Below are 17,017 nucleotides of genomic sequence, written 5' to 3'. Positions count from 1 at the left end.
GGTAGCTGTGCTAAAAGCTGCAATAATGGGGATTGTGGCGGTCTATGGCACCCCCACACATCTGAGAATGTGCTTTGGTGAGCAGGGCCGCATCTAAGCATTCTGCTGAAGGGTAATTGCTAATAAGCATAAAATATTAGAATATTGAAGGCCTGAATCACATTTACTACCCCTTAACCATACCCCTGGTTATCGCAAAGCACTTAAGGGGTAGGGGTGTCTAGATTCCCTTTTTTGGTTGGAGGAGTAGGGGTACTCAAAAGAGTTTGAACATAAGACTTAAATAAGAGAATTTGTTATATAGAAAATGCACTGATTTTGAATCTTTGATATTAAAGACTGGATAAATAGTCCAATACTTTTTCTTTTTTTTTTGTGCATTCTCATGCACATATTTCATTAAAATCAGAGTAAACCTAATCAGAGCGATTGATACTAACTCAGTTTCAAGCTGTTCTGAACCTGAAACTCAGGGAGTTTCCCAATTCAGAGTAAGTCAACACAGATTTCAAGTTTTAACTCTGAGTTGGTCGAACTCCTTTTTTGTGAATGGGTCCCAGGTAACGAGCCTGCAGGGGGAAAAAAAAAAAAAAATAATAAGACATGACAGACTGCAGGAGGAAGCCAATGATGACCCTGAAACAGTGACGGTATAGGGGAAGGGAATCAGATAGCCATTCAAACTAAGATTTTTCGGGACCCACTTCAAATGTAGGGGGTTTGAAGAATTTCCAGTATACACCAGTTACAGCAGCAACATATAATAAACGCTGCCCAAGTGGCATAAATGTTTTATGCCAAATAATAAGGGTTTTAAGCGAAAATATTCATTTGTTTACTTATGTTACATTTAATCTTGTAATCATATTTACGGGGGCATGTTCTCCAGCCTAAAAATCACAGTTATTATCTGGGTTAGTACTATAGGGCATCATATAAATGTTAGATAATCAATGCATTTCTAACTACAACACATATGCAACAGTTACATATAAGATGCAACATGTACATTTCCCAAGAAAGTAAAGCTCTATAAATCTATAAACCATTAGTATTGTTGTTAGTATTATTAAATACATTTCCTATTCAATTTGTATTATTTATAGTACTCAATTATTACTCTAGCTTTTATCATAGCGACAGTGCAAATATAACCACAGTCATCTGTGACTGGAAGAGTATACAGACAGGGGCCGGGCAAAACCTTATCAGGAATATTCATCAGCTTGAAACTACATAGATTCATACAATAAACTGCCAGTAAACAAAAATAATGACTTTATTCAACAAACTATCCTAATAACTCTGTGTCTCCTCCACATCAGCGTAGCGCCATTTTGTAATTCTGAGCAGCGCACAGATGGTGTACACTCTTCTGTGTCATACAAGCCACCAAGGCTACGTTTTTTTTTATGTGTTTACGCTTTGGTTTGAAAACAAAAACCCCCAGTGCTATCGGCACAGCGCGCGGACCACAGAAGAGCGTGCGCTGCCTGCGTACTACTATAGATTTGCCAAAATGGTGCTACACTGATTTGGGATATGACACACAGAGGAGAGGAATGGTTGAATAAAGTCATTATTTTGTTTTCGTGATGTACAAAAATATGTTCTCGTTAGCTTCATAATGTTACGGTTCAATGGATGGCAAAGATGGAGTATTATGATGATGCGTTTTCATACTTTTCTGGACCTTGACACTGTAGAATTACCTGGCAGTCTATGGGACAGTCTCAAGCCTCCCAGTTTCAATCCAACATATCTTTAAAATTGTCTATAGGATTGAAAAGATGAAAGAAGAAGCTTACGGGTTTTGGAACTTAATGACATCGGGGTAAGTGATTAATGAGAACGCATTTTACATTTGGGGTTGGAGTAACTCTGTCATGTTATGTAAACATTTAATTGAATCGACTATTTAAATGTGCAGATTTAAAAATTATATTATGACTAAAATGATTGACAATAATAATTACCATAATAATCGTATATAAATATAAATAAACGTTAAAGAAGTAAATAAAATGTGGGAAAAAAATAATATATTGACAAAAACAGTACATGAATAAATAAATATGAAATTAAAATAGTTTAGGAAATAAATACAAGTGGGGAAATAAATTAATTGTGTAAATAAATTGCAGACAGAAAAATTGAAGTAAATAAATAAGCGTGGTGGGAAATGAATGTATAAATTAATTTCAGATTGGAAAAAACTATATATGACAATAAAAAAGAGAAATATAAGTATGAAAACTTATTTATTTTTGTTTAGTCGAGATTCCATATCAAAGATGCATATGTTTTACTTTTTAGATAGAATCTCTCATATTAAACGCACTACAAATTTGTGATTGCTGACGCGGCAGCGCGTGAACAGAGACTTGTATTTTGATCTGGTGGTGTGGGCGTCATTTAAAGGATGCGCCGCGCTACTGCGTCTGAGTGTCCAGCTCAAAAAGAAAGGTTTGTTTTTAATCATCTAAAGCGTTTTAAAAATCAATTACAACGCAGGCAGGATGCTTTATAGTTTTTTACACCAAGCGACAGGTTGTAAAGTAAAATCACCTTCTAATAGATATGTTACAGGGTTGTTAATTTCTTTTATAACATTGATGAATGTTATTTGCATGCAAAAAACCCGCATTTACACATTTAGTAACAGACACGAGGGCGTTCTTATTTCGCTCCTATGTGGTTGAATAAGTTCATCCTAAACACGAACTCCAGTCACTGGTAAGTAGTGTGGGAGAAGCAGAGCTTTCAGGCAAAACTAAGAGTCATTTGGAATCAAGTGCTTTCATAAAGATTCGACTGTTTTTGAATCTCTGACCGAGACCTGCTGCTCAAAACAACAAACACACGAGTAATGACCACTTTTACAGACTATATATAGTGTTGTTTTATTCATGTACTAATCATTAAATACATAATGTTAATCAAAACTAAATAATAAATGCTAATTTGTTGTTTTATTCATGTTTATTATCATAATGTATTGTTAAAGTTTTGAGTGTTTTTAGCCAAGTTTCAATAAGGAGGTTCAACCAACTTGAACTCTTGAGTTGACTTACCCTGAGATGGGAAACGCTTGAGTTTTCGGGTTTAGAACAGCTGAATTGTGTAAGTTCAGTCCAACTTTGAAGGTAGGTCGAGCTCTGGGTTTAGTGCAATAATCAATGGAGCTCCAGAAATTATGATTCACCATGGCAACAGCACCAACAAAAGATGTCTGCATACTTTGAGTCAACACATAAGTTTAATTCTTAATCTCTTTTATAATGGCAGGAAGTGAAAGCTGGCAGAGGCAGCTAGGTTATTGAACTAATATTAATTTTCATGGTATCCCATGGGCAAAAAAAAGGATAAAAAAGAAGAGAGCGTTACAGCAGCTAGAAATTAAGTATAAAAACAATTCAATCAGGTAATGCTTAAAGTATAAAAAATATTCTTGGTGTAGGCTACATGACTTTACAAACACTTGCTAAAATACATTTAATTCAGTGTCTATTTCAGTGGTGCAGCAAGCTTTTCACTTCCGTCTAATTCTTTTCACATAAATGGTAAAGATTCTCTAGTCCAGCCTGTTACATGTCTTAATTAGAGTAATGAAATTTACATTTGACTTATACTCAGTCAACAGCAAGAAGGCTCATAAAATAATAAAGAATGGATTTGAAGAGGATATGGCCACACTTGTTTTTTGCTTTTTTTACTTGTGTCTGTCTTTCTTTTCTTGTCGGGTTTTCCCTAGAAAAATTTACTTAAATGCACTTGTTTCCCCCAGGACACAAGAATAAACATCTTAGGCTATATCATTTTTCTTATTATCAGAACAGGGATTGTGATTTAAAGTTATTTGGTATATTTGTACTTGAAAATAAAGGGACCAACAATAATGAGTAAGGAACAAAGCATTTTTTTTGCAGCATGAATGAATAGATAAAGGTATTATAAAACATAAAGCTTACACTTTAAAAAAAGGGAGAGGATGACCGAAAGAAGAAAACTGGGATTTACCAAAGAAAAACCTGCTCCTGACCAGGTTCGGTAGGTTACCTATGGTTAAATTCACCATGGTATAAAGTTACCTCTCTCTTTCAGAAACGGTCTTGACTAACCCTGCTTTCTTCAGGTTTTTGACAAAACCTCCCATTGATGCTACAGAAACCCCAGAGGAGAGTTTCCCTATTTCAGGGTCACCACGAGTTTTGAACTTAACCTCCTTTCTGAAACGGGCCCCAGATCATTTAGTCCTTAACTTCAATCTGAATGACTCCTTGACTAGTGTGTGACTACTGAACTAGGAGCTGATTGAGACACACCCAGAGATTAAGTTTGTATTTATCTTTCTTTCTGTTAATTATTCTGATCTAACAGGACAAAGTGTCCCAACACACAGAAAAAACTCCTTGCTGAAGCAACTGAGATCCAAGGGACACATTAAAAGATTGGCATTTATTAAAAGAGGAAGAGGAGAAAGAGACATTTTTTAAAGGAAAGAAACATGAGTCAAACATGAAGAGACTGAAAAACACAACAGGTTGGTTTTCATCTCAGAGTGAAACTATTTGTCCTTTAATATGCTGTTACATATTTATTTGCCAGGCCATATGTTTTTGCTACATGTCTGTGCAATCAGTGTTGCCAACTTCTTTCAATGGAAAGTAGCTTAAAACAATGTTTGAAAAGTCGTACAAAAATCGATTTATATCGACAATTGTATGATGAAATCAAAAACAATGACAGAACAAAGACAACTTTCCTGTGCGTTGTTTTGGCTATATTTGCTCATTTAATTCTTCAATGTAAATGCCACTGCTAGGACGGAGGTAAACTGTTATTGTGAAAATGTTATTAATCGGTTAGTTGCAAAAATAAAAGGTCAGTGTCCATGATGGACAGATTGCTAAGGACAGATTGGATCTTTCTTAAAAAAAAATACGAAATGAAAAGTTGCGATTTTCTATGCCGATATGGTACGGCAGCAAAGTTCCTTGATTATTACGCTATGGTACGGCAGCAAAGTTCCTATATTACCAAGATATAATGAGAGTATAGTTCTCAGTCATATTGGCCTAGAAAATCGCATATTTTCATTTTCCATCGGTCTTAGTACACAATGTAACTACAGAACAGTCAAGTTTTAAATAGGAAAAATATCAAAACTCTTTGGTCATTTTTGAGCGAGATGCTAATGTCTAATCAGATTCAATGAAATCAATGTTAAGGTTTAAGCCGAAAAGTGGTAATCCAGGACCGGGCGATCGTTGAAGGCTTTTAAAACGGATGTTACATTAGCTGTTTTTAGCAGATTAAGCACTGACAAGCGAAAATATGTCCACCTTCCGCAAGTCGCCCCCACAGCCACGCCCCCCCTTGGACGTATTTGGGCTCACCAGACCAGAAATACTAGGACAAAATTACTACCAAGGCTACATCAGCGGTTCCCAATTCCAGCCCCCCATATTCTGACGTGACAGGGTAAGCTTAAATGGTTCCCTGCTCAGGAGTAGAAGGCGCAAGTCGGGAGCCCATGAACACGGTGTTGTGTGGGGTCACATGGGATCGGAAACAAAGTTCATGCCACATAAACGCGTTGAGTCACTTCCTAACGCGGCTAGTCATTCTGACTCGGGTTTGGTTGGTTAAACTAAGCGAGGCATGCACAAAGGGGGCGCCAGGAACTCTGGGACAATTTGGGAAACGATAGGTTACAATCATGTGGTCGTCACCGCTTGGAAAACTTTATAACGTGCAACCATTACCCGGGAATGGCAAGCCCGGGGTTGTTGTTGATGTGTCTGCCCATGCTGAATCGTTGTGAATAGTAGAATGCATTGAATGATCTGATAAGCGTATCCTGTCTGCTTTCGAAGACAGGTGCGCAGCGGCAGAGGTATGCAGAGATATGGATTGACGAGCAGGTAGGAAGAAGTAAATTAAAACTTTCCAGGACCCGAGACAGTTTTGGTGGATGAACATTTTCTTGGACCTATGCCTATCACAGGATATATAGATAAAGGTAAATGACATTTAGAGCACTTAATTTAATGATTGCTATTGGGATCCTGTGAAGAGCACTTTCAGCCAGCATAACAAAAAACAATTTCTGAAGACAATTGCCACTGATGATTCAAATCGTGTTTGAGGCAGTTGTTGTAGAGTAGTGCTGTTGTTTGTCATGCTCCAATCCAAATGCCGGACATGGATTTATGTTTAGTGGCGTTGATACGCAACGTGTAGAACAAAGACCGTGTAAGTCATTAAATATGTACTCATGTCCCACGGATGCAACAAATGGCTTGTTTGTAATGGGTTTATTGTTTTTGTCTTATTGCGTTGGTTTCGGGCTGGGACCCGCCATCACTGATATATCCACAAGGGGCGTCACAAGCTTGAAGGCATTTGGACAATCTACCTTACACACTGGATAGCTGGCCAATCAGAGCACACATAAGCTTTTCAGGCCCGATGAGCTTTGTAACAAAAAAAACATGCGTTCAGAAATACAGGGCCATAGAAGTGGAAACAATATTGTACAGTATGTCCTTACAACAACAAACACAAACATATGCTTGTGTTTTTAAAGCCTTGTTAGTTTAAACTCATCCTGATACATGGTTTTTCTATTAATGCACACACATGAAGTGGAAGTACAGAAAGCCATCTGTCAAGCGGTGCAACATGACAGTTTCCCTTACGTCAAATGGGTTATGTTAAAAAGCTTATAAAAACAAGTTCCGTAATGTTGGTTATGTGCAGATGTGAAAGAAGTCTCTTGGTCATGCTGGCAACACACAACTAACACAAATTCAATGAGGCCTTAGATGGCAATTGTTTAAATTTGGGATATTGTGAGGTGCATGTTCCTGAAGAAAATTCAGGACTACCACTGAGGCATATGAGGGAGTTCAGAAACCATCCTTACTGATATAGAGAATAACTTCTTGAGTGACTGTCTGCTTTGTAACAAACAGCAACATTACACATTAAAGAAAGTTGAAAGTGTAAAAAGCATAAAATGACCTCTTTAAACCTAAATGGTGTTACATATGTTGGCTATTTGTATCATTGCTGGAAATTTCTCTCTTTCTGCCTTCGGACATGATTGGTGGGTGAGATGAGGACAGTCAAGACCTGAATGAATGGACAGGGAAAGAATCATCTTATAACTGTGAGAAAAAATCATTTGAGTTGCTCACAGACTTGAAAGACTTCCTCACGAAAAACGGCTCAAAATCACGGAAGTAGTTATTTCTCATTGCCCAACAGTGTGGAAAGGGTTTTCGTGAAAACGCAAGATTAAAAAGACACATGAGAGTTCACACAGGTGCGAAGCCTTATTGCCTGCACACAGTGTGAAGCGTCAGTCATAAAGAAAACTCTTAAAGACATGTAGAATTCACAATGGAGGAGATAGCCTTCACAGTCTCAGTGTGGAAAAAAGAGTTTCACTCACCTTGGGAAACCTTGGAGTCCAAATGAGTCTTCACACGGAGAGAAAGAGAAGCCTTACCAATGCCACCAGTGTGGAAGAAAGAAGTTTCAATCAGAAAAAGAAAACGTAATTGCCACATGAACAATTCACACTGGAGAGAGTCTTTAACCTGCCAACAGTGTGGAACAAGTTTCACTCACAAAGGACGCTTAATGACACATGAGATTACACAATGTAGTGCAAGCTTACACATGCTTCAGTGTGGAAAAGAGTTTGATCAACATGAAAAACCTTAACAGTCCATATGAGAACTCATAGAGACAAAAACCCTACACATTTTGTTCTGAGTGTGGAAAACGACGTTTCCGTCAAAACGGCACTTTGAGGCCCACATGAGAAGTCACTTGGAGGAGCAAACCCTCCACGTCGTCCTCATTGCAGAAGAGTTTCAATCACAACACATTGCTCGAAGAAGCACATAAGAATTCCCCTGGAAGGAGAAGCCTTTCACCTGAAACAATTGTGGAAGAAATTTTAACGAAAAAAAAAAAAAAAAAAGGAACCCTGTAACCAGGCACAGAGACTCACACCGAGAGAATAGCGGATTACTGGGTTCACTGTGGGAAAAGAGTTTCAGATATAAGCATAGAGCTTAAATACCAATGCGTTTACCATATGAAAGAACTGTATTTTGTCATCAGTGTGGAATTGGGGAAAGGTTCACAGACAGGAAACATATTGGGCCTCATTTCAGAACACGAAGTACAAGGGGGGCAATTTGTTCACAATACTGATTGGTGGATTTAGGGCCTTGTTGCACCGGGTTAAAATGTGGTTGTTGATCAGATCACAAATACTCTGTATACCTCTCTTGTCCCCTTTTAACTATCGTCCCCATTTTTCACGGGGACGGGCCAGGGGGTGGGTAAATAATATTTGTTTTCTTTCTCAGATCTTTTGATCAAAGCTATAAAATACGTTCTCACAAATCCATATAAATGCAAAATGAGGACAGTGGAAAAGATACGGGAACAGCAGCTTTAGTTTTACTTGATAGCTGCCCAAAACCAGCCCAAACGCTGTGGTTGAATGTATAAATTGAGGTTGGGGGAGAACATGTGGCTGCTAGGTTTGATTAATATGTAACATGTGCTGCATGTATTCCTTTTATTACTGAATAAATGTGAAAAAACGTCCTCTGGTACTAACAATTAACCTCGGTTCCTGCGATACGGGAACAAGTACTGCGTCGCTAGATGCTTATGGAGGAAGGAAGGAAACTCCTTTTCACCAATAACTGAAGCCTTTTTCACTAACGCAGAGTAACTGCACAGCCATTGGTGCATGCAGTGAAAAAAAACAATGGAACAATGGCGAGTACCTGAGCTGTAAGAGCCTATGGAACATGAAGCCCGCCAGAGCCAGAACAGATTTTGCATGGGCGGGGCAAATCGGGCTATATTAGCCCAGATGGCAGCTGCACAGGTGTCTGCTATTGGACCACCGAGTAACTCTGGGTGAGGTTTGTAGGTTACATTTAGCAGCCCCATAGGTGCAGAGCCCACAGCTCGGGTGGGGGGTTGCCAAATCGTACTGTTTGCTGGGGGTCATGGCGACGGAAAGCGTTGCATCGCAGGGGGTGAATTCTTGCACGTCGGCGAAGCGCTCTGCAAGCCCGTAAACAAACAGGTACCGAAAAGCCCGTGGGGGAGACTGGACAAGCGAGCGATGGGAACCTTGTCCTGCCTCCTTGATAAAAACAGAAGTTCCGTAATGTTGGGTTATTGTCTGAATGTGAGAAGTCCGCTTGTCATGCTGGCACACACACTAACACAATTCAGCCAGCCTTAGATGGCAATGTTTCTTGGATCTGTGAGGCGCTTGTTCCAGAAGACAAATTCGGGGACACCCCCTCGACCACTGAGGCATATGAGGGAGTTCGGAAACCATGCTTACTGAAATAAAGAATACTTCTCTTTGAGTGACTGTCTGCGTTGTCCAACAGCACATTCCCCATTAAAGAAAGTTGAAAGTGCAAAAGAATACAGGACCTCTTTAAACCTAAATGTGTTACATATGTTTGGCTATTTGTAAAAATCATTGCTGTTCTCTATTTTTCTTTTCTTGCTTGACTGCTGATTGTGGTGGAAGAGGACAGTCAAGCACCTAATGGAAGGGAAAGATCATTATTTCATAACTGGAGAAAAATCTTTTAGTTGCTCACAGACTGAAAAGACTTCCTCAAGAAAAAAGGCTCAAAATACAGGAAGTAGTTATTTCTCCTGCCAACAGTGTGGAAAGTGTTTCAGTGAAAAAGCAAGTATTAAAAGACACATGAGAGTTCACACAGGTGAGAAGCCTTATGCCTGCCAACAGTGTGGAAAGCATTTCAGTCATAAAGAAACTCTTAAAGCACACGTTAGAATTCACAATGGAGAGAAGCCTTACACATGTCCTCAGTGTGGGAAGAGTTTCACTCAACTTGGAAACCTTGGAGTCCACATGAGTCTTCACACTGGAGAGAAGCCTTACAAATGCCAACAGTGTGGAAGAAGTTTCAATCAAAAAAGAAACCTTAATTGCCACATGACAATTCACACTGGAGAGAGTCTTTTCACCTGCCAACAGTGTGGAACAAGTTTCACTCACAAAGGAAGCTTTAATAGACACATGAGAATTCACAATGTAGTGCAGCCTTACACATGCTCTCAGTGTGGAAAGAGTTTTGCTCAACATGAAAACCTTAAAGTCCATATGAGAACTCATAGAGAAAAACCCTACACATGTTCTGGGTGTGGAAAGAGTTTCCGTCAAAAACGGCACTTTGAAGACCACATGAGAATTCACTCTGGAGAGCAACCCTACACTTGTCCTCAGTGTGGAAAGAGTTTCAATTACAAACAACACATTGAAGAGCACATAAGAATTCACACTGGAGAGAAGCCTTTCACCTGCCAACAATGTGGAAGAAATTTTAACCGAAAAGGAACCCTTAACAGGCACATGAGAACTCACACAGAAGAGAAGCCGTTTACATGTGGTCACTGTGGAAAGAGTTTCAGATATAAAGGAGCCCTTAAGTACCACAGTAACACATGAGTTTTCACATATGAAAGAACTGTATTTTATGTCATCAGTGTGGAATTGTGGAAAGGTTCACAGACAGGAAACATCTTAGGAATCATTGCAGAAACAAGGAAATCTTGTTCAAAATACGTGATTGGTGGATTTAGGCCTTGTTTGCACCTGGGTTTAAAATGTGTTTTGGTTGATCAGATCATAAATACTCCGTATCACCATCTCTTGTCCACTTTCAACTGCTTCTTTCCCCATTTTTTCAAGGGGAGGGCCAGTGGGTGGGTAAATAATATTTGTTTTCTTTCTCAGATGCTTTTACGATCCAAATGCTATAAAAATCACGTTCTCACAATATACATATAAATGCAAAATGAGACAGTGGAAAAAGATAAGGAGAACAGCAGCTTTCGTTTCTACTCTGATAGCTGCAAAACCAGACCAAACGCTGTGGTTGAATGTTATAATTGAGGATTGGTGGAGAACATTTTTGCTTGATAGGTTTGATTAATATGTAAATATGTGCTGCATGTATTCCTTTTATTAACTTAATAAATGTGATAAAACGTACTCTGGTACTAACTTAACCTCGGTTCCCTGAGATACGGGAACAAGTACTGCGTCGCTAGATGCTTATGGAGGAAAACTCCTTTTTCACCAATAACTGAAGCCTTTTTCAATAACGCAGAATAATTGCAAGGCCATTGGTGCGTGCCGTGAAAAAAAAAAAGCGCTCTGCAAAGCCTTGAACAACAGGTCCAAAAAGCCCCATGGGGGAGACTGGACAGTCGAGGATGGGAACCTTGTCTGCCTCCTTGATCTTGAGTCCGGTTTAGCCATAAGTGGTTCTCCAGCATTGACCTGTCAATGGCTTGTACTGTTGCCTTTGTGGCTCGTAGGGCCAAGTCTGTCACGCTGCGCAGTTCTTTGAAAGCCGTGGGGTCGGGTATGGACTCATCCATGCAGCGGGGCTGTTAAGCCTGAACGATCTGGAGTACGGTCATAGAGTGAAGTCCATAGGCTGCTTGGCCAGACGAGGAGTAGACACGTCCAGCGAGGGCCAAAGTAGTCCAACACGGCTTGGAAAGCTGGGAGACATAAGCCTTACATCCCATGACAATGGGTGGGCAAACGTGCGCGGCCACTGACTCATCCAGCGGAGACAGCTTCTTGTAGCCCTTCTCTTCAGCGTCATCGGTGAAGAGGAGGGCAAATGAAGTAAACATACGGAGACAAGCTGAGTAGGGAGCATGCCATAATCTTGTGAGTTCGTCATTGACTTCCAGGAAGAATGGAGAGGCTTTCTGACGAGGTGCCTAGCAGCGCCCCAGCAGGAACCATTTGTCCAGATGACTGTGAGTGGGGTCCTTCAATGTAGACCACTCCCAACCCAGCTCCTCAACCGATTAAGAGAAGACATGGAAAAGCTCGGCATCCATCCCTGTTTCGGCGTTGCTGGGATCCGTAGAGGGCAAGGGGGAGGTGTCAATCGTCAAGCCCGACAACTCCTCCACGTCTGAGGCTGCTAGAGACATGCTGTCATCACTCATGCTAGCAGACAGGTTCCTGGGTGGAATAAAATAGGACAGAGTCGCTCTCTGAAAAGAAAGTGATCCAAGCGCACAGAGAGGTGAGACTCATTTTCTCACAATGAAAACACTTCATCTCTCTGAGAGCGGCTTCGGTGTGGGACTTAGCCAGACAGGAAACACACTCTGAGTGGCCGTCATTAGCGTGCAGGGAATTCCTGTACGATGTGCAATGGTGGCACAGCATTTGCAACAACGCCGTGAAAACCAATGGCTGTGCAGTTACACTGCGTTATCGAAAAAGTTTCCGTTTTTGGAGAAAAAACGGAGGCAGTACGAGTGAAGTATCGATAGGGGACAGGATTTGTGAGCATTGTGGATATTGTAACATTGCTAATTCTGTTTCCTGATTTTTTTTTTTCATGAGGTAATTTTGCTACATACCTCTAGGGGGCGCTTATGTGCCTTATTCCAAGCTGTAAGTCAGGTAAATTCATAGAAGAAATGAGTTGACAAGTGACTTAGGGTTCAATAAGTCTTGTCACTTAATTTCAGTAAGTACACACTTAACGAGTGCTAAAAGAGTATGTACTATATATGTGAATAATATATACCTGAATGTGTCAAGTATGAATGCTTTCCGAACATCATCTGCTATGTTGACATTATCATGTCCCTCACAACATTATAACAAGCGCAACAATTTAAAAGATATGAGCGTCCGGTTCAATTCATCTATCTGTAAATATCTTGAAATTGATTAAACTTGCTTGTGGTCTTGTTGAAGAAACAGCTGCCCATTTATTTTGGGATTTTAGGCTAAATTTTAAATGTGATTATTCTTATATTTTGAACCCTATAGACCTTTTACGCACTTCCGCATTTCCCGACCGGAACCTACGTCATGAATTTGTATTAGAACTTCCTGTTATCATAATGACGAATCATGAGCACAACATAGTCGGAGTCGAGAAGAAATACTACGTTTTCTGTTGTGTTTTCCAGGTTGTTGATCTTCCAGCCAAAAACATTTCACTACCTAAGATCAAAATTCTTTTCCTGTGGATCCAAACCTGAAACCCAAATGGATACGCCGATCCGAAGAGAGGAAGGGCATGGATTTTAATGTAACAAAGACAGAGTAGCCAACAAACTAATAAAAAAAATGTCTGCAGCCGGGCGCTTTTGTTCCGGATGATTACAGTGGTGGCTGCGTCGTTAAATTCGCCTGAAGAGTGGTGTTGTCCCGAGCCTATTCCCTGTAAACAACTTTACTGCTCCTTTAAGAAGGGAGTCATATATGACAGAACCTTCAAACGTCAGTCCCTCATACAGCTATGCTGTTGAGATAGCGAACATGGTGGCTAAGGCAGTAAGGATGGATCACGACTACGTGACACAGCCCACCTGCAGGTATATTGTTCATAATGTGTTTAGTTAACGCTAGTCCACTTAATGTGTACGTTTTGGATAAATGCTGTCTACCTGAACAAATTAATTTTATAATATAAGCTGTTCACGAATTCACTAACGTTAGCCTACATCTGTAACTAAGTCTCATGTCCCAATGCTGGTCTCGCTGTAAGGGGCCAGAGATTGGCAGTAGGGGAGATGCAGGCCAACCTAACGCTTTTCTGACTTCTCCTTTTGTAAACCTCTTGGTTTAGGTCATTTAGTTTTTTCGCCCAAATAATTTTTCCACAGTTAAAGTTGATAGGGTATCGGTAACAAAGTCACACCATGTCAGTCCTGTGATTGCCAGTTGGCCCTGAACCTGCCAGTAGTACTTATGTGAACGCCTCAGACTGGCGTGGCCTTCCTGCACCTTGAGGTGAGCAACCTGAGATGGATCAATTTTTGTGCTGCTCTTCACCTAAACCAGGCCAAAAGGAGGCGACTCTGAAGGGTCATACACCCGACCGTCTGGACTGGCCCTGAGATGTTAACACATTAACTCGCAACAGTTCAGCATAGTTTGCCAGCACTTCAGGCTCCACTAGTAGACCACGCTTCATTGCAGCTGTTTGTTTTGTGGAGCCTCTGATCATCTGAATAGCTGCAGTCCTAAAAACGACTAGCAGTCAGCCTTGGTCGCCGTAGCTGTGTCCACGCAGGACAATTGGATTGCTGCTGAGTTTCTTTTGCTATCTCACAGGACAGCTGCGGTGACACTTCAAGAGACTGAGATGCATTAACTGATGCAAGGTCGGGACGAAATGCAACCTGGGAAAAGTGTGCTGCATCACAGGAAGGGATGGAAATTCTGGAGCCATGTGGTGTAGGAGGAGGTCACTGGACTTCTTGGGTGGACAGTGATAGGACATGGGGGATCCACAGACCCAAATTTAGATGGCGTCAGCTCCATCTCAGAAACCCCATCCAATAAAACAGCCATGAGAGGTTGGGGCTGCACCTGGCTTAATTTGCTTCCAGATGCCATCATATATGGATCTGGCAGTGATCCTAGACAAGAGAAACACAAGATTATTGGTCACACAAAAGAAAAGTTAGACATGAGTGCATAACTACATTTAAATTTTATTCATTATATCTGCGGTAACCATAATTTGGTTAGTCATAACATTAATTTAACTTTTTGTTGCTTTGTGAGAGCAAGTTAAGTTTTTTTTAATCACCTGTATATGCCTTGTACAGTGTGGACCTCAGACCGTCCTTGCCAACTGTTTTGGGCTTTTGCACCACCAGCTCACTAACCGGTTCAGGATGGATTCCCTTAAAAGTAAAAGACAAAAAGCAATTACAGTCTGTAGTCACTACTGGGGGTGTTTTTATAATAATTTACAGTTGTTATAGATACAAATCAGTTCTTAAATCATAATGACATGTTTATCACAAACCCACCTGTGTTCTTGGTCTGTGCCATCTTTGCAAGCCACTTGTGCAGGCCAGGGGGGGTGGAACAGCCTGCAGACCCAGCTGTGAATAATGTGCGGTCTGGTACAGGATGGCAACTATGTGATTGCAGAATCCTTTACCAGCCGCACAACTTCAGGAGAAAGATTTCAGGTGGGCACTTTCTGCATCCAGTGATATCTAGACACAATAATTTAAATAGGTTATTAAGTCATACTTATGTTGCTACATCAGTGTTCATAATAACATGAAACTATAACTTTCAGTAGGGTGACCAGATTTGAGTTGGTAAAAAAGAGGAGTGAAGTGAGTTTGTGAGATATTTCAATCGAGAGTAAATGGGTATGTAGGCAGTGGACGCAGAGCGTGCGTACATAATGAAATAGGATTAAATTTCCTCTATGTTTCATGTTAGTTATTATATAAGGGATCAAAAAAGAGGACATGTCCCGGAAAAAGAGACGTCCTGGTCACCACCTACTGTGGGTCCAGTAAAAGAACAGTAAGTGGAAGAAAAGTGCTGCCACCGCACAAGAAGGGAGTGAATACGCAAGAACGGCACTTTTGCCAACCGTCATTCTGTTCCGTAGGTATTCAACCTCCAGTTTTGTGAGGCTCGGCGCGCCTCCTTTGCCAATTGACCTGAAGCAGCTACCTCTCACGACGCCTGTCCTGGAGTATATTTGATACTATAACCGCATGCAACAAGAAAACATTACGTGTTATCTCACATAGAAATACACTACCCTATACAAGACAATGTCAGTAAATATTCACATACTTTATACAGCTTCGCCAATAAATACGCGGTTGTTTATTGTCAAATTATGCTCCCTCAAATCTCCAAACAATATCATCAACTCAGGAATTCACTGCGATGTGTTATACCTTATATTACAAATTCACAACACCTAAGATTTACAGTTAACATAAACAGAGTTATAACCGATGATACGGCTATGGCTAAAGCTAGCTAAAGCTTACCTTGGTAATTGTGGATAAACTCTTCGTGGAAGAATTTATATCCATTGTCCAATTTGTTCCCTTTAGTGGACGAATGCATCTCCACACTCTTCACCACATCGGCGCTGGTGAACTTCGGAAGACAACTCAGGCTCGTCGAAAACACTCTAGCTGCCATTTCTCCGCCAACAAAGCTCACACCGGAACTGGGTTTGCGCTTCGTTGACGTGTTTCCGGTTTTTACGTAAATGGTCTATTAATGTGTCCCACAGTTTAATCCTTTAGGTGGAAAACCAGAATGGGTAATACCACCGCCGCAGGGCCATGGCGTTAACTGCAAGTCAGTTGCGTGCTAAAATCATTTGCGAAACTGCTGCCAGGTGGTGCAAAGGGACGGATTGCAAACTTGTTTGTAAACGGAGATGAAAGGATGAAGTAAAACAAAAATTACATTATATTGTAACATCCTTAAAAATCATTAGAAAATTTACAGTGAGTTAATTTCAAGATGTGGGATAGTCTTAGGCTACAGTCTACACATCAAAAATTAAAAGAAAGGCCTTTACACAAAGGCTCTTATGCATGCTATTGTTATTTAACAGTCATTACATATATAGGCCTATATATGTGTATATATACACATACATACACACACACACACACGGATTAAAAGCTAAATTTTTTCATTTCGATTCATTCTTGGTAAAAAAAATTAAAAAAAATAAAACAGATAATACTCCATTTTTGGTCACTGCAAAGTGTTAGCAGTTTGAAAAATCAAGAATAATAGTAGAGTTAATAAGAATTATTTCTAAATGCTGGACCATTCTCGTTTTATTCTGCATATGGAAACTGAAGGAATTTTTTTTTTTTTTAAACTAAGAACAAACAGAAATGAAAACATTCAGCTTTTAATCTGTATATATATATATATATAGGCCTTTATATGTAATGACTGTTAAATAACAATAGTATGCATAAGAGCCTTTGTGTAAAGGTCTTTCTTTTAATTTTTGATGCGTAGACTGTTGCCTAAGACTATCCCACATCTTGAAATTAACTCACTGAACAAGACTCCAGTGTTTCAACGTGTTTCAGTGTTTCAAACTCCAGAGTTTGATAGAAATATAACTTT

At 40.1% G+C, this 17,017-nt stretch overlaps 1 protein-coding gene across 1 annotated transcript; it reads left to right on the top strand.

The window, feature by feature from the left end:
* Positions 1 to 9,615: 9,615 nt before the first annotated feature.
* LOC122141663 (gastrula zinc finger protein XlCGF8.2DB-like) lies at positions 9,616 to 11,594 on the top strand. The gene has a single exon (XM_042749600.1). The coding sequence runs from the start codon at positions 9,776 to 9,778 to the stop codon at positions 10,538 to 10,540; it is 765 nt and encodes a 254-aa protein (XP_042605534.1). The 5' UTR covers positions 9,616 to 9,775; the 3' UTR covers positions 10,541 to 11,594.
* The last annotated feature ends 5,423 nt before the right edge of the window (positions 11,595 to 17,017 follow it).

Source organism: Cyprinus carpio, chromosome A4 (genome assembly GCF_018340385.1).
Source record: "Cyprinus carpio isolate SPL01 chromosome A4, ASM1834038v1, whole genome shotgun sequence".
In the NCBI taxonomy this organism is placed as follows: domain Eukaryota; kingdom Metazoa; phylum Chordata; class Actinopteri; order Cypriniformes; family Cyprinidae; genus Cyprinus; species Cyprinus carpio.
Note: the sequence above shows the minus strand (reverse complement) of the source record. Positions and strands in the feature narration are given on the sequence as shown.